We start from the raw sequence: 21584 nt of genomic DNA, 5'->3' as shown, positions 1-21584 counted from the left end.
ACATCGCAATTGCACTACCCTTTCGGCTAGTGCATTACATCGTTGCAGCTGACACACAGCAACACAGTTTGCTTCCGCTCCCACTGGCACTGTTTTCTTCCTGCTAACCTCCGAAACACCTCCCAAGCTCCAGAAGCTTTTCGCCGTGTACATAAAGTTTACTATTCATATTATTTGTAGAGGTGCAACGTTGTTTACGTTTCTTTATTTCCCTCCCGGTGGAGGTGTTGTTTCTGCCCGCGGCTCACGGAACCTACAGCCTGTTGGTATGATTCTTGCTGCTCACGCTGCTACACATTCTGCACACTCTGTCACGCTTACACCACCAGCACCAAACACCAAAGCACCCTTGTTGATGGGGATGATTGTTTCAGGTGGTTTTGTTCACAGCGTTCCCTCATTCAACGGCTGCCAGCAGAGTAAACAGAGAAGCAACCGGTGTGGAGAAAATGCAACCTAACGCGAGCACAACTTGGCACCTCTTTGCACGACTCGCACCCATCATCTAACGGGAATCGATCGTGTGATATACCGATAGCTTGATTCTGGTCAATCAATTGCAGTGGATTAGATGGCGAGAGATTCGGACCGGGTGGTGAAAAGCAATTGGGTTTTCGGGAAATGATTTCCCCCGGAAAACAAAACCAAATAACAACAACAACAAAAACTCCCCAGCGTGAACACCCCTAATGTTGTTTAAGCGTGTTTAGCGCGATAGCCCAGCACTTGCTATTTGTTTTTCATTAATCATTTTCCGCCGGTCTGTTTGTGTGCCTGGTTTTCTGCCTTCTAATAAAAGATCTGAATGGGAGCATTAGTTTTTTGGGATTTTCCTTTGCTCGCTTGCCCACCACACCGAGTGCTGCTCTCTGTTAACATTATCCGATTAGCAAATGAGATCTTGATATGGTCGTATGTGGCGAAATCGGGTGTTCTGACTAATTCGGTGGTTTTTGGGAATTATTGTCGACCTGGAAGAAAGCAAGCGAAAAACATGAGCAATAAACCACCCATGCTCGAAGCCATAAGCCATGTCTCAGGGCGCTGATTTGTAATCCAAATTACACCGGCGTAATTATCGAGATAGCGTCCTACGCGCTACGAACAGTTATCTAAATTATGTGATCACCATCGACATCGGCATTCGTCGCCAGGTTGAGACCCGTACCCCAAAATGCTAATTGCACCCAATTCTACGTTCTTACATTCGGATTCGGCCAGCCGTTCGCAGTACCGTTGATTGCGAACCGCTCAGATGGGAAGGAAAATCCCATCCCCAAAAAAGAAGCTTTTATTTCTGCACGTTCTTATCTAAACGAACGGCCTGTTTGGTTCATTTTCACCTGTATCGGTTCCACGCGGGAGGAACACACACGTATCAGATGTAACAGTATCGCACCGTGCGAATGGAAGAAGATCCACATTTGACGATACAGTTTGATAGAAAATACAATCGGCAAACCTCTTAGCCAAGCCCAACTCAAACCAATAATACCAGCCGAAGACAGGCGAAAAGGTAGAAATTAAGACATTAATTGAAAGTTTCTGTCCCGTTTTTTTGGTTCTCGTTTGACACTGAGGCTATCACTTAATTCAACGAACATCGTACCCCATCGCACTAATTGCACACATACGGGAAAAATCAATGACCGTTCTGGGTTAGCGAAACGGCCTAACGAACCTTCAGCGCGTAGTACGGTTTCTCCCAGTGGAATTAGCGTTTTCCATTAAGGGGGGATTGTTTTAATTTTTCAACCCCCCCACAGAATCCTCGGGCCAGAATTCCGATGTGCGGTCAAGCGGAAAGTGTTAGTGGTGGTAGTGCTTTTAAGATTTTTCCCCTTTTTCCCATGCCTTCTTCACTCCCGCCGGAATGCCATGCGAGCGAGATAGATATTTGGAAATCCTTAACTTTATATAACTCAAACAGAAATCACGCACGCACATTAGCCGGGCAACCGATAATGCATTCGCTCTGAGCCCAAAAAGCGTCATGGAAAGGCAGAAAGCTGTGAAAATTTGTCAACCAATTTGGCAATTTTGGGCGCAAAGTTATGGTTTTCCGCTCGAAATGAATCACCTCTTCAACCCACCCGTCAGCGTCAGGTCTTCGGGCGTTTCTTTCGGGTTTTCCTCCTTTCAAGCTGCTTATTATGTGATTGCGATCCGATTGGAGTGCCGGCCGCCTGCACGTTACGGTGTGTGAGCCTTTGGCAAGGTGCGAGGAGCGTTGGCAACCCTTCCCCGATTAGGGAAACGATCGCGCGTAGTGGCGTAATATGGACAGTAATGCCAGCGAAATATGTCAAGGTCCATAGGATGCGCACTGCACACTGTGAGCCCTTCTTTCTTCCGTACTTCGAGCAGCTTCGTGAGGCTTTTTTTTTTAATTTTCTCCCCCAGTTTCGATGCACAGTCCCGTTAGTATTGGTCGCGCAAGTACTGTTCAATTGCAGCGCCAACCGGCTGTGGTTTTCACTCACAACGAACGGTACTGTGTGAGCGTTCAGTCAATTGAAGAGAGCGATGGCAACGCCACATTTACGCTACGAGCGCGCACCTCCGAACACTTTGTTCGCGCAAAGACATCGCGATGGTTGTAGCATGAATGGTATGGACATGGAATGGTGACCACGATACGGACATTACGCGACTCGCACAGGCTGATCTACGGGAAGTTATTCCCGCTTTCCGACAGCTTGATGATCGATGGTAAACAACACGTGGTACCTGGTGTACCTGGCCGACGAAAGCTTAGGCATCGCGAGACTGCGAGAAAGGAAAGCGATTGCGTAGTAAAATGCGGCACAAACACCACAGCACAACAAAAACTGGACCAACGCTGGACAGTTTTGCTGAGCATCGTTGTGATACAGCTCGAACCAGTGTAACAATCTCGTATCGCAAGTATGCTGATGGGATTGAATAATTGGTATCATTATCCTACCTGAGCGTTGAATGTTGTTGAAGCCGTCTTCCGACGTGAGGAAAACTCGATAGCTCGCCAGGACGCTGAGCTGATGATCGATACGAACCGGAACCAGGTGGGAAAAACAGCCCCAACACCCAAGCTTGCCAAAGGTTACTCACTATCAATCTTGCGATCTCGAGCGATCAAGCACTGGACGAACAAAGTTCGTTCGCGTCCATTCCTGAGGGTTCCGAGCTTGCTTCACCTTATCCTCACCAGAGGGGAGTACTCGATAATTGCGGGCAACGAATCGAGTGCCGCCGCCGGAAAGTAGCATTATCATTAGGTCGAAATTTTCGTAAACAATTTCCTGTTCCACACCCGCACGGTATAGTACGGCCGCAAGGTTGTTCGGTAATCGGTTTGCTTGCATTTAAAAACTAAAGCAGGTCAATATACTACCGCCGGATAAGGTTTTCGGGAGATTTTTCATCTGCAAAACACCGAAAAGTTCGATCGATGCTTTTTCCTTCGTCTTGCTCAATCTTCTTCTGAGTATTTGAATTGCTCTGCGTTCAGGGAACGAAAGATAAAGTTTCCCTACCACGAACCAGACCGCACATCTGGTCTGGTGAATTTTAATTTCCTCTGAGCTGTAAGCAATAAAACCAACCAGTTTACGCGTTGCGTTTTTCACCGACTTTTACGCACCACTATCAGACATGTGAGTGATATCCATCACTCGACGTTTGTAAAGGCGGGCATCTCGGTCTGCACGGAGACACATATCTTGGTCAAAAACAACAAACGACGCATCTTACATCAGCAGCAAAACGAAACGGGGGGAAAAATCATACCAAAAACACGACGCGATGTTTGTTTTTTTTTTTCCTTCAATCGATGCATCTCCCCGAGCTACTCACGCTGATCACGATTCTCACCACGAGCCTCAACAATTCTCTGCTCACTCTATCTCACCACAACAAAAGCTGCTCACAGTGTGAGGGACGCTGTGTATGAGTCGGTGTGAGCAGCTTGTTGTTGTGGTGAGACGGCGAGCCAACTTTCTTTGCGGTGGCTCACTCGCCAAACCTTGCCAGAGGGTTGTGCCGGCTCGCTGAAGTTACGGTTGCGTCAGTCTGCTTCGAACTCGACTCGCAATCAGATCAGTGTCGCTGGGGGTCTTTTGTTGGTCCACCGTTTTCCACACGGTGCAGTTTGTGTGCTCGGTGCTCAAGTGCGTGTGTGTTTGTGTATATTTACCTTCCTCATTCACCTCGGGTCCGGGACGGGTTTTTTGTTTTAGTATGCACGCTCCCGGGGATCACCTGCCACGATTGTTTCGCTTCATTTCACTACGTCCGAATGTCGATCAAATCGGAGTGTTTGGATCGTGATCCTAAACCGCGTTCCTCCAACCCATTTCATATCCGGCTGCATCAGGAAAGAAAGGTCGTTTGTTAGTGTGTAGGGTTGTGGAAGTGGATAAAAAAAGGAAAACAACCGAACGACGACTCCTCGAGGGATCGATTATGGAGCACCTCTGCTTGTACGTGACAGTGTATTAGCATTTGCTTTCTCGGTGCTTCCTCGTCATCAGCGGTGCAAAGTGCAAACAGGAACTGATAACCGGCCCCGATCGTTTATCGCCCTCCAGTGCTCCCGTGTCTGCTTTCAGTCACTATAACTTCGTTAGAGATATGCTGTAAGCAAACACTACTTTGTGCTGGGGATATCGGAGCCGAATGAGGAAGAATTCTCTTCAAGAGGAAGTTACATTCCATTCCATGAAGAAGATGGAATAGTGATCAGTTAATACCTGCAGAATCCTGAAACCAGGGATCTATCAACATGAGTGAAGCTGAATTGAATCATAACATCCGCCCGTAGCTAGTAAACAAAGTCGTAAGTGTCGATGCGTGTTGGTAAATGTAAGATTTCTACTTGTTCGCGTCAAATGCCGGCCAATGTTTGATAGCTTCCTAACCTACTTTCTCCCACTAGAACCTGAAGCATTGAATCGTTTGTCGCATCATTAGCCTTCTTTTGATTGAAAAATTTTCAAACGATTTTATAGCCCATATAAAACCGATATTATTAGGGTGAGTGGTGTTTCACTCAACAAGCGCCATTCCAGTTTATGTGCTTTTTTTTAATCACAACCAGCAAGTTGTCGCCTTTATTTGGGGGGAGGTTCTATAAAGTTTTATAACCACACACTATTGTTGAAAGTTTTGCTTGTCCACCATCAGAGACGCTAGACTTGCTTTATCAGCCCGGTGTTAAAACCACAACACACGATCATATCTTCATGCTTCCTAATTGAATTGCAGATTGTGGACAAACGCAGTGAATGATGTAGCTGCAGGCACGTATAGAAACAAACGCATAAAGGGCTCTTCCCGCACTCTATTATAGGGTGCTGCCGGTTCCCGTACCATGAAGCTGCTAATCTTGCACGGACCAGCTCGCGCCAGTCGGTAGTTTGCAAATTTGCAGGGCAGCACCCGCGAAGAGGAATTTCGCTTTCGTTTCTTATGTTACGATCTGATTGCGTTCCAGCAGGGCAGAGCGTTTTGCTTCCAGCCGCCTATCGGTCCATCACTGCTTGCCCGGTGCGCGCATTCGGTCGATAAATTTGCAGCTACTCCCAGCCGGAAACGCCTCCTCCTAGCGAGAGGACGTTTCAAACGCCCGGTTTCACTCCACGAGGGCCACCACTCTCTGCCTGCATGTGGAGTTCTGCTCTGGAAGCTTTCGGGCGATCGGTCTGCTGGCGGTTTATAGTTGTTTAGTTTTTGTTTTGTTTTTTTGGAGTTGGATGAAGCAAACGGTAAAGCAAAACCCAAATACGAGATCGTTTCGATTGGCGGGTGTTACACAGCCAACGTCAAACCGTTTGAAACTGACAGGTCTGGCTAGCCTGGCGCTTTCACGAAAGCGTGGTACCTTGCGTTTTGGGTAAGGCCGCCACCAAATCGTGCCGTTTGGGGAGTGTGCCCGGTGTGGTCCGGGGGCCAAACGGCCAGTTGCAATTAGCCACAGCTGGTTTCCGAAACATTAAGAGCGAGACAAAACACCACGTACATAGAAAATTGTTTCGATAGGAAAGTGTCGAAATTCTTGCCAGCGGGTGCTTGGAGCTGCAAATAATTTCCCTTTTTTTTGCCGCCATAACCGGAAACGATTAGTTGCGCCTGTCAACGTCGAATCGAATTCGACCGTACTGGGGTGGGTGCTGGGAAATGGGGAGGGCGATTTATCGATACAATTCCGCGGGACTGTTGCACTGTGGAAATCACTTTTCCGGCAAACATTTTAATTTTCGTTGCAGTGTTTTGTGTTTTGTTTTGGGTTTGTGCGAAGAAAAATCAAAACATTTGGCAATTAGGTAGGCATCTTGGAATACGCTACCGTTTCTTCGTAGATGCATCCTTGGTGAAATGTTTTTAGTACTATAGAGCTCATCAAATAATGTTAAAGAAAGTGTGTTAATCAAAACAATCAAAAGTTTGCAGATATATGAACGCAAGTCACATAAAAATATTTTTGCATCAATTTATGTCAACCATCGGAGTAGTCCGACATCAGAAAAGTTGTTAGAAAGTTGTCTACTCATTTCACTCCTTTAATCAAACAATAATAACAATAATTGCACCCTAAACATGGTGTAGTGAAGGTGTGAAACTCACACCGTAGCTCAGTATTTCACAACTCTCTGACCTTCACGGAAGAAGGTGAAATGGTACAGTCCACTCCAACACGTACTCAAGACGGTTAGTAATTATCGTGCAAAATTGTATACTTAGTTCGGAAGAATTATTTCATCCAAGGCTCGGCAAGCTTTGAGGCTTTACACGAAACTTTGCAGGGTCATACACAACAGAATCCATGGCTACCGGGGTAAGAATAATTACAAGCTCCAGGCAAAAAAGGCATACCACCGTGCTAGATCTTCCAATGTTTTTCCTAAACGCATTCCACTTCTTCACGGCACTGTACCGCTACCGCTAATGGTGGCTCAGGCGAAAGACGAACTCAGGCTCGGAGTATAATCAATTTTCCCAACAATCGATGAAAAGGTGCTGAAAAACACACACACAAAGAAACAATCATTTCCGGTAGTGTGAATTTTCGATAGTGCACAGCCTAACAGAATAACCGATGCAAAAGAAAGAGTAAATCCCATGAAAAACCAAAACACCCGCAAGAGCAGCGAGGAAACCAAAAAAAAAACACACACACACACACACACACACAAAGAAAACTTGTGAAAGGTGGGAAAACAATCAAGATCGATCAAGAATGATCGCGGAAAATCGGTTTAGCACCCAACGTGCCGTACCTTACGAAATCAATACGCTTGGAGCTGGTGGGCAGTGCAAATAGATCGTGAGAGTTAATTATCGATAATTCTAGGATGTAACGGATTAGACGAAAGACAACGGAAATATTTTTTTCTTCTTTTCTGTTCTGCAGAGCGAATCAGAAGCAAAGTTGTGGGGCTGGTGTGCGGCAGGCTTGCGGTTAATAGCGGCAAGCGCTTAGGTTTCATCGATTTTGCGAGCGTTAATTTGTTTGCTGACCCGAATGCAGAAACCTTTGGCGGTTAATTTAATCTCTTCCGGAGGTGGAGAAGCATTTTATTTTTAAATTATTTAATAAAAGTGTGGTCCAAAAAGGTTCTACAAGGTTGCACTTCCACCATAAAAGCTGTGTGGTATGACTAGATGGCTGTATGTTGCAAATTATTGTGCATAAAGCAGCGTCCTCCTTACGTTCCATTCACCCGACACCCATCGGTGGTGGTAATCGGTTGGAATGCATAGGAATTGGCTATTGAATTTGGCACGGTACATTACCCTGTAACCGATTCGGTGGACAACCGGCAGCGAAACCAACCGTGACAGATATAGCCACTGCAGCGTGACATTGTTGCAGGTGGTTAACAAGATTAAAACATTAATTCGCACTAGTTTGCTGGGCGTGTTTGGGTGCATCATACACTCACACCCACGTACCTCATTTACACGTTTTTTTAAACCTTATCAGACAAGATTTGGTCCATTAAGCTTCTAGCTAAGGCTAGGCGTCGAGCTAGCTGTTATATTTAGAGTCCAGAAAACAAGCACTGATTCAATTTCGTGTGGGATTTAAACTATTTCAATAAACTTTAACCGATGCGTCATTCGAAAGTGGTTGAAAAAAAACAAAAAGTTGTATTTAAAGAAAGCTCAAACTTCTTCCATTTAAATGTTCATCCCACCAGTAACTCCTTTATTTCTCCTACTGGTGATAGAGAAATTATAACATTTGGGAGGCCGCGTACAGACAGGAGCGATTGAAACAAAGCAGCAACGAAGAAAAAAAAAACACTTTCTAAAAGGGTTTAAAAATTAAGCAACAAGTTTTACAACCGAACCGGATCCTATTCGTGTGGTCAGTGACTCAAACCAATCGACCGGCGACAACAAAAAAACCGGGGCGTGGGGTTGAAGAAATTTGAGACGTACTTTTACTTCCAACCCATGCTCGAAAGAATGTAGCGTGTGTGTGTGTGTGTGGGGGGGGGGGTATGGCTAACCTCACAAAAACAAATATTTACATCCAACGACCAATAGTCAAATGTTGTACCAGGTGTAGTAAGTTTTCCTACATCACCACAGTATTATTATGACGCAGAGTTCATGAAGCATACTGTAACCGTTTTTAACTGCTTCATTTTCATGCTCTGATACGAAGCAAAGATACTGGTTACGAAACCGTTTTTGGACAGCATGCTGATCATCATCAATCACATCTTCACGTGCGTGTCACTGCACACGGTGCGTTCGTGGTCTTAAGCAAATATTAATTAAAAAGTGATGAATGAAACTACCCCCTCAAATGATATTCGCTTTTTGCAACATGCTCACTAACATTTGAACGCGACAGGAGATTAACATTTATTAAAAGCACCCAAAGGCAAAGAAAATAGTTCAAAGTAAATAACCAATTTTCAACTCTTTGCACTGCTAATGATTAATTTTTCCTCCAGTAGATAAGCTCAAGATCGGATATGTTAACGGGATGCTGACACCGCTTTTTTTTCACGGCATTCATTCGCTTATGCTCATCCCACCTGTGGATAATTTTGAATCATTTTTTGCAAAATGGTTTGCAAATGGGATGGTTGAAAATGTAAAATAACAATTTGTTGGTGTTTTTTTTTTCGCAACGGTAAAACATCCGCTAGCAGTATTTTGCTATCGTCTGTGGCTAAGAAGTAGACGTGAAGAAAATAATCTTTTTGATTAATAGTCCATAGATTACAGTGCTGGTCGAAGAGATGCTCAAGATTCCCACAAATGTTAAACAATATTTAAAGTGATGAAGAAAAGCAATATTTGTTGAGCGATTGATGATGTAGTAGTAATTAAAGCATTTTAATTGTTTTGAACACACATAAAAACATTTAAACCATTGTGATTTACTGATAACTTAATGATTTATTGAACAATTTTTCTATATATTGCTAATAACCGTTCAATGAACACTTAAGTTATACGGCCAGGCCGTTCTTCAGCGAATTAAAACAACATTTACACTTCATTTGAACTAATCCGCGGATCAATCAAATCGCTCAGAAAATGGCAGCCAAAACTGCTACATCAAATCGAACACTGTAATTGGACCCGCTTGTTACGAATATAGGACGCAAGTCCTAGACCCAATATGTAAATAGGCACATTATCCCGCTTATTGATAATCACCACCAAATCATGCAGTAAATTGGCTTTTCCTAAACGGATCGTTTTGCCCTTGGGCTCCTTTTTTTTCGCCGAAGAACAGGTGAAAGCGCTTAGATAATTTTAATTTTATTTCACAATGACTCCCCAACATCTCTCATCGGCACACAACCACACAATGAAGGCTGCCTTTTGACGGATTATAAGATTCTTCATTCTTATCCGACGGTGTTGCTGTTCCTGGTTTTTTTTTACCTTTTTGCTACCCACTAACGGGCAATCCAAATTCCTATCAATTCAGCGGATGGTTAAAAAATGGAACACACCATAGGCACTCCGGCCGGTCCAATCAAGGCAGAATCATCCCGGCCGCGAATGATGAGTTTTCTTCCCCAAAAAGTTATGATCACATATGGCGTGTATCGTTTGCTATCGAGCAGTGCAGATTGGGTGCCCGGTTGGAAACTGGTAACACCGTTTCTTTTGCTCGTTTTTATTTGGCTCCAAGTGTGCTTTCTAGGTCCTCCAAACAATGGAAGCATCCCGGATTGGGAACTCTTTCCAATAGCGGTCTTCGGCGCTAGTTTGATGAGCAAGTGGTCAAGAAAGATGATTTTCGATTGGTTTTCTGGGAGATCAGCTTCAGCCGGGTGCGTGTGTGTGTTTTTTTTTTTCGCTTCATTCCTTCCCCCGATCCAACGGAGCCTGGAGCGAAATCATGCAACGCATCTATACTCGCGTTACAGCACGGAAGTGGGTCAAACGATTTATTTTCACCCGATCTCCTGTTGCGGAAGCGCAGGGAATACAATACGAATGTATCGAACACCACAGGCTGATGCGTGGCAGGTGGTGGAATGGGCAGGGTGGGTGGGATGCTGCAAGTGGTTCCCTCTATTTGTTGTTTATGATTGCGCCAAATGATGATCCCGAGCCGAGGCCTGCCTGTTCCCGGGGTCGTACGGGAATGTTGAAAGTTAATGAAGAGATTCAACGCGGCTCACAGCAGGCAACCAGCCGAATGTAATAACGTTGCCTTGCGAAAACAGTACTTCCTATCACTGTTTTTTTTTTCACTTGCCAAATAGACTCATCTCCCATGTATTGGCCGGGAAACAGAAAATTGGCCAAATCTCTAAAGCTTCTCAGTAAAAAAGAAAACAAAGAAACAACGGCTCATCGCTTTGTAACGCAACTTACTACTGGCAGTACGCTACCGCACAACATATGCATATTTTTGCTCATTTTCTTTCGTCGCTGAAACAGACGCTCGATACCGCCTATCAGCTTGATAACAGGTGCCTTTGAAATTCGACGTTTTGAGGGTGCGTTAATTAAATTTCTTTCACCTACTTCCTTTAGCAATGGCGTAACATAATTAGCATTACCGGGATTGGTTATCACGATCGACACCGTATCTAACCGCAGATGAAATGCAAGGTCCGTAAACTTGTATGAATATTTCGGTTTTGTTTGTGTGTGTGGCAAGTTTGAGGGAAATCCTAGCCATAATTAATGATTGGAGATATAACCAAGCAGTGTTTTGTTTGTTATTACTTTGCTAAGCAGATATGGGAATTATGAAAGAGAGCCGATTGGGAAGGATACATTTTACAAATACATCTTCTAATTATAACTGTTTAACACTTTGACACACCAGAAGATCTGGGACAGTCAGTTTTGAATTCCGTGGCTTGAGGTAATCATCAATTCTAGGTACTTAGGTAAGTAGACTCTTGATAGGATTTGATGTCCAATTTAACCAGATTAAAATTGCATCTAGCTTATTCAACCAAGTACAAGTACTCAGTACCTCAGAACTTTCGGGACTAAGGATTGTTATAATACATTCTTACTTCATCAGTGATATCACTACGTATAATTCTGAATCAAGTTTGTTATTGGGCTAGTAACTCTTACAAGTAACAACTTTGTGTTTTTGTTCTCTACAATGGCCACTTTAAGGTATATTCTTGTCATTGTGTGGTAAGAAGTTCTAGGAATTTTGAAAATTTCCAGAAAATTTAATGGAATATCGATATACCCTAAACATTAAATTGTTTGATAGTTTAACATCTCGGGAGATCTTGAACAGCTAGTTTTGGATTCCATGACTTGATGTACCCAGAATTTTGAAAGTCATTTCTGGGTGCTGAGGGATTCTCTCAATAGAATTTGAAGCTCAGTTTAACAAGATTAATAAAAAATAACTTTATAGCTTATTACACCGAGACAAGAATTCAGGAGCTCAGGACTTCCTGGACTTCTTCTTCTTCCTTGGCACTACAACCTCGAAAGGGCTCGGACTGCCACCATTTCTGGCTTTCTGTGACTTAATTTTACCCGTAGTAAAGTAGTCAGCCTTACGTACGGGGAGGCGGCTCGGATGGGGTTTGGACCCGCCGTTATCGCTTCGACCACCGGATCGCCCCCAAACATAGGACTTAGGACTAGGATTGTCATAATAAATTCTTATTTCATCAGTGATATTATAGTGTATCAATTTGAATCGAATTTGTTATTGAATTAGTATTTTCCACAAGTACCAAGCAATCGAGTAAAACACATAAATTTTATCATCAGTCTTGTGCTGGAAACATCTGGAAGGAATTGTAATCCTTTGCTTGAATCTGGTTTCAATAACGTCCAAGCTTAAAAATATATTTAAGTTTCAACAGAGACATACAGCAGCTACCAATTTCAGCACCTAATTTATGCCGGAGAAAATTAATCAATTGCATGACGTATTGTTACCAAATTTGAGCTCAAATAAATCACACGTCATAGAAACCTAGTCAACGGGCATAATAACAATCACGAAGAAGCAACTGGCATTGCTTTTAGAAAAAAAACCGCATTTAAATGGATTATCGCTCTGCCGCCATTTTCACCACTCGGCCAGCGGGTTCGTGGCAATGAAAATCCTCGCTCTAATCTGATCGTGATGGAAGTAATTACGTTATCGGCCAGACACATACATCACTCAAGCATTATCGAACCGAACGCTCGAGCCACACCACTCTGGCACGATTTCATAGCTAATCCGATGCGTTGCGGGCTCTAATTTGCCCGCGGAAAAGCGTGGCTGACGTTTCTTTTGCAGCATTTTTTTTTTCTTCTCGTAGTTGCTTTTAATGCATGCACAATTTAAGGGCAGGAAGATTTGGTTGGTGTTATCGACGGGGGTTGAAAGTGTGTTATTTGGCTTTGTTAGTGCCGATTTGCACGTACCACACTTTCGGCGGTTAGTTAAAGAGCCCGGCAAACAACCATTATCAGTTGACTGATGTAACGTGGCAGCTCTTTTGCGCGTTTGATTTCCCTGAGATTGCTCCCGCACGCAGTTGAAGGGTTTTTTGATGTACCTAGCTGAATGAAGCGATAAAAGTAGACGCGTTTGTAAATCATGTACCAAGTAGCTTCCTCAACAGCGGAACCAGTCCGGTGATTGATAGTGAGCACGACAAGGCCGCCGTTTGCTTTACTAAATCCCGCTTTTCCGTGCTGTCAGACATAACGGGCAAGAATCATTTGTTTGCATAATTTCGAAGCAAAGGTGCTCTTCAAAGCCCCCTAAACGCAGCTCAGAATAGTCTAATCATGTTTCTATGCCCCTTTGTAAAAAAAACCTTACTTCCATTCGAATTTTGCGATGAAGACAGGGTAATCAGATGGCATAGACGACAATTAATCATCGGTTTCTTTCCTTATGCGCATACACAATCGCACCAGGTTTCAAGTCCGATGCACTTTCATGCTTCACATCGGACGGAATGCATCTCTCCGCCGCGCAGGCATGTTTGCGCCAGTAACAATAGAACCGTGGCTGCAATTTCCCTGAAATTATGCAGCGATGCATTAGCATCCGCACCGGCTGGAGGAACCGATGGCAACCGAGCATGGATGCATTACCTTTCACTGCACGTTTCTCACTTGCGCTTTTATTCTTCTTCTGTTGAGTGAATTCGCATTCCCGCCCGTTGTTATCACGGTGATTAGCGTCGTAAGCATGTAGGCTATGTGTAGTATTTCGTTGAACATGAGCCTTTTTGCTGGGTGAAGCTGATAGGGAAATGCGCACAAGAAATCAAATGCCCCGACAGTGTTATTAATTTCTTGCTTCACCTGCAACGCTCAAACGATGTCATTCACAAAAAGAGCCTTCACAAGTTCACAAGTTTTCGTTTAATTATATTCCTTCGGTTGGTGAGGGTCTTATTTTAATGATAAACTTCAGCGCTGCTGCTTTCACACGGTACAATCTTCTTCAGTTTTAATTCCACACATTTCCGAGGTGCGTTTAGAACCTGTTTATATTATTGCACTGCATTCGGAGAGATTCTTCCGGGGAGGAACCAGTTTGAATGGTACCGATACGCATCGTTATGTTGTTCTGCCAGATTTTATGGCACCTAGTCATGTTTGGTAGAGCTGGTTGGTGAAAGGCAATGAAGATATAAAATGAGCTCAATCGGTCAACGATGTGATTATGTAGTATATTAGATCACTGAGGACGCAAATGTTGCAGGATTTCACTCCAGTTACCTGGCAACAAGGCACAAACAAGGACGGAACTGGTCGGGATATTTCTTCCGAAGAGACGAGTTTACGTTGGGATCTCAATCCAGTTTTTAGCAGAATAGGAATCAGTTGTATATGCAGTCAAGAATGCTGTGTGATACAGTTTAACTACGTACAGTTTGTCAACATCGAGAGACCTAAAAAAAATTTAAAGCACTCGATTGCAGCAAGAGGAGATGAGCCATGAGCTCACATAAAAGACAAGATTTTATACATTCCCCTAATGACATTTATTCTTATATACTATTTTCTTCAACGAATGACAGTCATTTATGTTGAAACGTCGCTGACAGCTAATAAGCTATTGAGCTATTTAAACAAACCACAACTGGTCTAAATGGTGATACCAAACAGCTATTTGATGTTTACCGTAAACACCATTCAACTGAAGGAATTTAAACCATTGTTGTTGGTTAATTCGCAATCCCCTCCCTAAATGTGGGTGCTTCTTCCTGTGTGGCTATCGTGTGTAGCCACATTGCATAACGCTTGCAGCTACGCTTTTCTTTGACAAGCTCTCACTTTAGCAATCGCGACGCCTTTTCACTTGACGCATTCACACACTGTGCGTCCGCAACCACATCGGTGCGGTAGCCACTGTTGCCCCACACACATGCACTGCCAACGACGCTACAATTTCCGAGTTTCTAGCCAAACCCTTCTTGAGCGATATCCAGGGTACGTTGCCGTCTGATGCAATTGTGAACAAGAAAGCTGCATGCAAGCGTAGCCACAACCCGTAGCCCATGGCCGGGGAGGTGGTCGGTGAATTATGCATGAGCCCTCGGCCCAAAAGGAAAGGGTTGGTTGGCTTCCAAGTTGCACATTAACTACTAACCTACTATCAGCGGCATTCGGTGCATTCGGGTCCTTCATTGTGCAGGTATTTAGAGGCTTAAGAACGGGTTTGGCAATGAATCCGTACCGTACCGATGTTTACGTCTGGTTGCGCCAGCTATTCTGACCAACGGTTCACCACCATCATAAACGGTCGCTGTATAAATAACTAATTAGTACCGAGGAGCCATTGCGTTGATCATTGGCGGGCACGGCGATCCCGCTATGGCCGGCCCGGTCCAGCGTTCCGATATGGTTCGCGGATTCGGTTGCTCCATCAGCGGCATCTCGTTCCAGTTGAGAAGAGCAAGTGTACAGCCGCACATCTTGATCATCGACTGCTAACCAAAAACAACCGTTGGTTGCAGGGGTCATTTCTAACATGGCCCGTAACTGTGATGCCGTAACAGTCCTGACCATTCCTGATCTCCGCTCCTAATTGTGCTGACCTTGGGATGGGACGGTATCCCACAGGAAGGAACGTCTGGAAGTACAAAAATATAAATCGAAGCTACAATTTGAAAGCTTACCCACAAAACCATAGCCGCTATTCGGAAATAATGTCCACATTACGCAAGGACTTTCTTTTTGTTTACCGCTTTGCTGCGAGTCCAATCGCCAGGCCCGAGCTGCCGGCAAGTTTTATTATGCCTACAGGGCCATTCACGATAGTGAGCAAAGCAGTCAGCATCTGCTAGCCGGTCGATTACACAAATTGTATTCAGTTGATAGCCGTAGAAAACCAAATTTCGTCGTACGGCAGTGTTTGGTAATAAACGAAACGCCATTGCTGAACGCTGAACCATTTTTCCAACCTCCGGACCAAATCAAATGCTCCGAACGGGCGGCAGAAATTATTGCCCGGTGTGCTGCAAGGCCCGTGAAGGAAATTGTGAATAAAGGGTTTTGATTGTTTCCGACTATTGACGCCATCGCAACAGGTTGCTCATTAGTTTATGGAATGCATATGCACGGCATAAGAATGGGTGAAAGCGACGCGGACAATCGGAATGCTGCTGCACGGGGGTAGTTGTCGTAGCATCGGTATTGTCTCCGGCGGATAGATGAGCCCGTGGTTTATAATATGAAGAGCGCTCTAGACATGTCGTTTGCAGTCTGACTACCGCGACTAAGCGATCGAGCTGTGTCGATGTAATGGTGCTTTCAATGGCAAAAACGCATTACAAGAGCTTTCACTGTACGAGGCAAAACCATGAATGTGATCAGGCATTGTGCTGTTCCGCGTGTCACCCTGAAGAAATTACTCGCTTCACGGTGAAGAAATACAATGTCAAACGCCACTTAGTCTCTCACCAATGCCGGGCAAAGGAACCATGTGGCGTGTGAAGGCATAATGGAGTATAATGCCCCATACGGCTGAACTTTACGCTGGTAGGGAAGGAAACCCATGCAAAAAACGACCAATGATAGCAGCTCGATCGACAGCAGGAGATAGAAAAGTGAGTCTTCCAATCTCTATTTCATCTAACCTCCAGCCACATGCAGATGGTAGACCCGGTAGACTTTCGTTTTCCTTGTAGCGCTCCTTGTCCACGTTCACGTATAGATTGATACAGATGATGACCTACTTGCCAGGTTCTACATACCTTCGGCCGCACGCAGATTCTTCCAGGCGGAGGCATAAAACAGGTTCTTTGCGAAGCAGTCCAAACCTACCTAGACGGTGTAGTTGCGCCATAAAAATCAAAACCAGGCTAAAACGGTACTTGGAAGGGAACGATCGTACGGTCAGCGTGAAAACTCGTTCCCCGTGACGTAGGGGACAAGGCGTTACGGCGTCTGTGGTCAACCCAAACGAGGAACGGTGTGTAAGTGTTGACACGAAATGGATGATAGTGTTGGATACCCAACCTACATCGGACGTTGTTTAAGGGATCGAATCTTTTGAATGGGCGATCTGAGGATAAAAATGGAGAGTAACTGGCACGATCGATTTCTCTTGAGGATGATGTTTTGTGTTATAAGAAACTTAAAATAAACTATACCAACTATTACCAATTTGCTAATTTTAACAATCAACACTGGTAATGTTCCTCATCGATTTATTATTTGCTGAATAGTTTAACAGTTTTTTTCATATGTTTATTTATTGTATTTATAAAAATTATGGGTTTAAAGTACTCGATTACATGATCAGGATGCTTTGAAATGAAGCAACAAACATAAGTAATAACAAAGTAACAAACATAGTAATAATAACTTTGTACAACAAACATAAGTAATTAATAATATATGTGAGAATGATCGGATCGTATGAGAAAGAATGATCGTAAGTCCATTTCACCTACACATTGCTTACCCACCAATAGCATGTCCTTGAAACCTTACTGATTGATTACCCAATCCCATTAAAAATTTCCATTCGGAAGCAACTCACTTCCTACCTGACATTGGATGTAAGTGGTTAAAAGGCATCTACATGATGAGCTGACGGTGCGCACACTCTTTCACTTCCGACGCAATCGCTCACGGTCAGCGTGTGCCATTTCTTCTTCACAATTTGATTGCATACAATTTTCCATTTTCTCAAAATTATCCCCACGCACACCGTCAATAGACGCCAGAAACTCAAAACAAAACCCACCCCTCCCTCTAACTCAACTACTGACCGAGGCACAAATTACGCGAAACTAAAGCCACCCGCACCGAGCAGGCTCGTGCGCGTCCGCGCCAGACAACGCAAACCAACAGCGCTAACCTTCCCTTCTTTTCTACCATTTTCCCATTTCCATCAATTGCAGCAGAGAGGCCTTCATCACCATCAGCCATCATCGACCAGTGAATTGTGTGCGTCATTGAACTTGAAAAAAGAGGTCCAGTGACGGATCAATCGAAATTATGTGTGTACGCTTCGTTGGTTCAGCGCCTGTTTGATCATCATCGGATGTGCTTCCGACGGCCCGTGTTTCGGCGAGGCATCCAGAGGATGGAACTAACAAAAGGGCCGCATTATTATAGTGAAGAAAACAAGTGAAGTGAAGAGGAAGCTAAATATAGAACGCAGCGTAAGGGAGGTGAGCCCAACAAATCCTAGCTAAGGGAACCAACGCTTGCTTGGTAAGCATCATCAGCAGTAACGATCACGGGACGGGTGATCGCGACACACTAAAGTTCCGTTACGGTGGAAGCGTCATTACTCGGATCGGCATTTTAACAGTAGGCCATTTGGGAAACAAGTGGACCGCACTGTGGAAAAAAGAGAAAGAAATTCATCGCGGTCATTGTGGTACAGTGCGGCTGGCTATGCCCCATCAGCATAGGCAACTGAGCAACCCCGGACTGATAGTGCGACCTCATCGCGATCAAGCATTGATTACCGATCGAAGCAAGCGCAGCTTGGGAGGAGAGCAGCAATTGAGAAGCGTGTAAGAGCCCTAAATATGGGTCAAGTGCAGCCGTTCCGCGTGTCAAGCGAAACGTTAAACGTCCTTTGACCGTATGAACCGGGAGTTCTCGTTGGTGGTTCCGAAAATGGTGAAAGTAGCACGATCGCGTACCGATGTAACCGAACAAGTGAGATAATTAGACAAACATCCCGTGGTAAGATACGAGCGAGTGTGTTTTTGTGAAGTGGAATTTCAACTGCTTGACATGATTAGAGTGTTCGCATTAACACCGGGAGAGATTTTAAGCTGCAACATCGAGTCAAGTTCCGTGCGCCAAGAGAAGTTACCGATGGTGGAGCTTAGTAGCTCAAAGTTATAAACCATGATGGCCAAAGTGACCACCGACCGTAAAGTGCAGTGCTGTGCGCGAAAGCGATGTGTGCAATGTGGTAAAATCTGCTAATCGAATGAAAGCAATGGTCACGTACAACATGGACGGTTCGCAAAGAATGAGCCGCCCTCGACGCGGTTCGAGTGTTTCCTCCGGCTTCCGGCTCATGGATGCCGACCACCTGGACGCAATGTCCAGCATTAGCCGAAACAGTATTTATAAGCTGAAGATAGATGCAATGTTTGACGATACGAGGTGAGTGTGTGCAGCATGACAATTTCTATGCGCAGTGTATAAACATAACCACTCAGATGGGTTAGATGGTGGTTTTATTATTCATTAGTTTTGTCTACATGCTAACAGTTTAGCGGAATTTTTAGGGGGAGATTTGAGTTTTGGTTTCCGTAATTGTTTATCTTAACACAATTTTAAGGTTTTGGGCTCGAATCGTGTCCTGCGCTTCTGTTAACTCTGCCGTCAATCTTTTCACTGTCCGTTCTAACTCACGCACCGTGTTGACAAATCGCTGCTCAAGCTGCTCCTTCTGTTCGACCAATCGGCGATACTTCTGCTCCAGCACGTCGAACGAATGCTTCAGAATCATGTGTTGTCTTTCCTCTCGATTTTCATCCCTGGCTAACATACGTTCAGCGCGAGGAAATTGTTCCACCTCTATTCTATCAACCAAGTATGTCCTTCGTGCTTCGTGTTCCACCTCTATATCAGTACCATGGTACAGATAATCCTCGTAACAGCAAAGTCCCCCGTCTAATTTATCCGGACACACGTACTCCGCACCGTACACCTCAATGGACGCCGTCCAAATAGCCTGCCGAACTTGGGCCACCCACTCACAGCTCCAACGATTTTCGACAAGCCGAACACGTCGTAAGGCAGGTGCAAAGTTGGGGAAAAATGGTACATGCCTTAGAAGATTGTGATTGACCCAGAAGTTCTTCAAGCGTCCAAATCGCAACGACGGAGGTATATCAAGCCGCGTGATTCTATTCCCAGAAAGATCAAGCACCAATAGATTTTCCATCGTTTGAAACCAGTCAAGCTTGACGTGTTCTAGCTGATTGTTCGACAAGTCCAGAATCGAGAGCCCGGTAAGGTAGCGGACGGTGGATGGAATGGCCGACAAAGGATTTCCGTTGATGATGAGCGTGTTGAGGTTCCGATTTTCGAACGGTGTTACCGCAAACTCGCGCAGCCCCGTATTGTCGATCCGAAGACAGTGTAGTTCGTCCGAGCGAAAGGTAACCGTCGGTATCAGGGAGCCCTTCAGCGTTAGGAACGCGGTCTCAGCGAGCGCATCGAACAGCTGGCCCGAGAAGTGTAGAATTTCACTCGATTCTATAATTATGTGCGGTGAGGTTGGGAACGCTGTAAAGTACTCCTCCGTCGGGGTATGAAACGAGACGCCCTCGATGAAGCATGTTGAATTACGCTGCACCCGGGAGCACTCTATCGTCCTCTTAATGATGGCTAATGAACATGGGATCACTACAAGTAATCTAAAGGTACGGGGCTTTAACGAAATTGCTACCTGACAGTGTCTGCGTTGATACCTCGTACTACTTACATGAATATTAAAGGACGCATTATACTGATGCCCACAGATGATGAACTATGCGTCGTGCCAATCTCTTATCGTTACTGGAAGCATGAAGCACACAACAACTCGTCGGAAGGACGCACTCGGCACGGAATAAACTTATTTACACAACACCGATGGGATTTTGCAAGTAGATTCCAACGTTTTGCGTCTCCACCCCAATCACACCGTCGACCGTCTCGTTCTCGTACACTTTGAACGTTATCAGCGGATCGATCGATTGTGAAGCAGTGCCATCTCCGGTCGAAGTTGCAGTTAGCTCATCAAGAACCGAGAGCATCGCTTTGGCGATTGCAAGACGCGCTCGGAAGGGATGCGCGTACGTACAGCAGAGCCCACCGTTGTTGATCCTACGACCACAGCGAAAGTCCGTCCCCAGGACGGTGATGTTTTTTCGCCAGATTTTATCTCTCACCTCACTGACCCACTCACAGTCCCAGCGGTTTTGCATGATACGGGTGAACTTGAGTGCGGGAAACATTTCCGGAAAGCGATCGATGCGCGATAGTTTGTTTTGCTGTACATCGAACTTGTTGAGCGCTGGTAGATTGACACCCACACCTCCATCTTCCACGGACGACAACTGATTGTCGGCAAGCACTAAGGCATTCAACAAATTTAATCCATTCAGTTGGCTTAGATCTACAATCGTTAGGGAACAGCCGGAAAGGTCCAGCGATCGGAGCTCTCGAAGTAAATTCACTCTCGTAGGCAGAACAGTGATCAGACGTTCGTGAATGATTAGCGTCTGAAGGTTGGAATCGTACTCGTCCACCACTTCAAACCTACTCAGCCCAGTATCACCAATTTTCAGATGGTTTAGCTTACTCTCGCCGAACAGTAACTCACTCAAGTTGCCCTTGCGTAGCTCCAAGTTCAAGGTAACTTCACCAAGCTGACGAAAAAAATTGCTTCCGATTGTCGGGATCGATGGGTAGAACAGCTCGATGTGTTGATTTTTCGGGAAAGTCACTTCGGTGTCTGTGCTGTTAAGGTTCACACTCGCGATTATGCACACTTCAACGTATGTTTGCTGACTGCGTACTGGGGTTCCATGCCTCGCGTTAAAATTATAACGCTCCGAACCGATGGGAAGCGAATGAATAATACTGCAGCTTAAATCCAAGGCCACCGAGGACGCTGAAAACAATAACAGACAGATTCCACTGAC

At 44.8% G+C, this 21584-nt stretch overlaps 2 protein-coding genes across 9 annotated transcripts in view; one reads left to right on the top strand and one right to left on the bottom strand.

The window, feature by feature from the left end:
* LOC118504597 (leucine-rich repeat-containing protein 40-like) overlaps positions 1-21584 on the bottom strand; it is a 36872-nt gene that overhangs the window by 15084 nt on the left and 204 nt on the right. For 2 of the 6 annotated variants that reach the window (XR_004905321.1, XM_036039259.1), the window contains exons 2-3: positions 20381-21579; positions 19088-20312 (exon numbers count right to left, since the gene is read on the bottom strand). Coding sequence is in view for 4 of the 6 variants with exons in the window: in XM_036039259.1 (XP_035895152.1) it covers positions 19208-20312; positions 20381-20400 (1125 nt within the window). In the remaining 2 variants the exon portion in view is untranslated. Of the gene's footprint in view, positions 1-13869; positions 14311-14426; positions 15542-19087; positions 20327-20380; positions 21580-21584 lie in introns of those variants that run through there. The other 4 variants (XM_036039261.1, XM_036039260.1, XR_004905322.1 and 1 more) reach the window with 4 other exon arrangements.
* LOC118504589 overlaps positions 4051-21584 on the top strand; it is a 33598-nt gene continuing 16064 nt past the window's right edge. The window contains exons 1-2 of one of the 3 annotated variants that reach the window (XM_036039244.1): positions 4051-4154; positions 17820-19050. In XM_036039244.1, the coding sequence (XP_035895137.1) occupies positions 18872-19050 (179 nt within the window). In that variant the 5' untranslated portion in view covers positions 4051-4154; positions 17820-18871. The other 2 variants (XM_036039243.1, XM_036039245.1) reach the window with 2 other exon arrangements.

This window comes from Anopheles stephensi, chromosome 2 (assembly GCF_013141755.1).
Source record: "Anopheles stephensi strain Indian chromosome 2, UCI_ANSTEP_V1.0, whole genome shotgun sequence".
NCBI lineage: Eukaryota > Metazoa > Arthropoda > Insecta > Diptera > Culicidae > Anopheles > Anopheles stephensi.
Note: the sequence above shows the minus strand (reverse complement) of the source record. Positions and strands in the feature narration are given on the sequence as shown.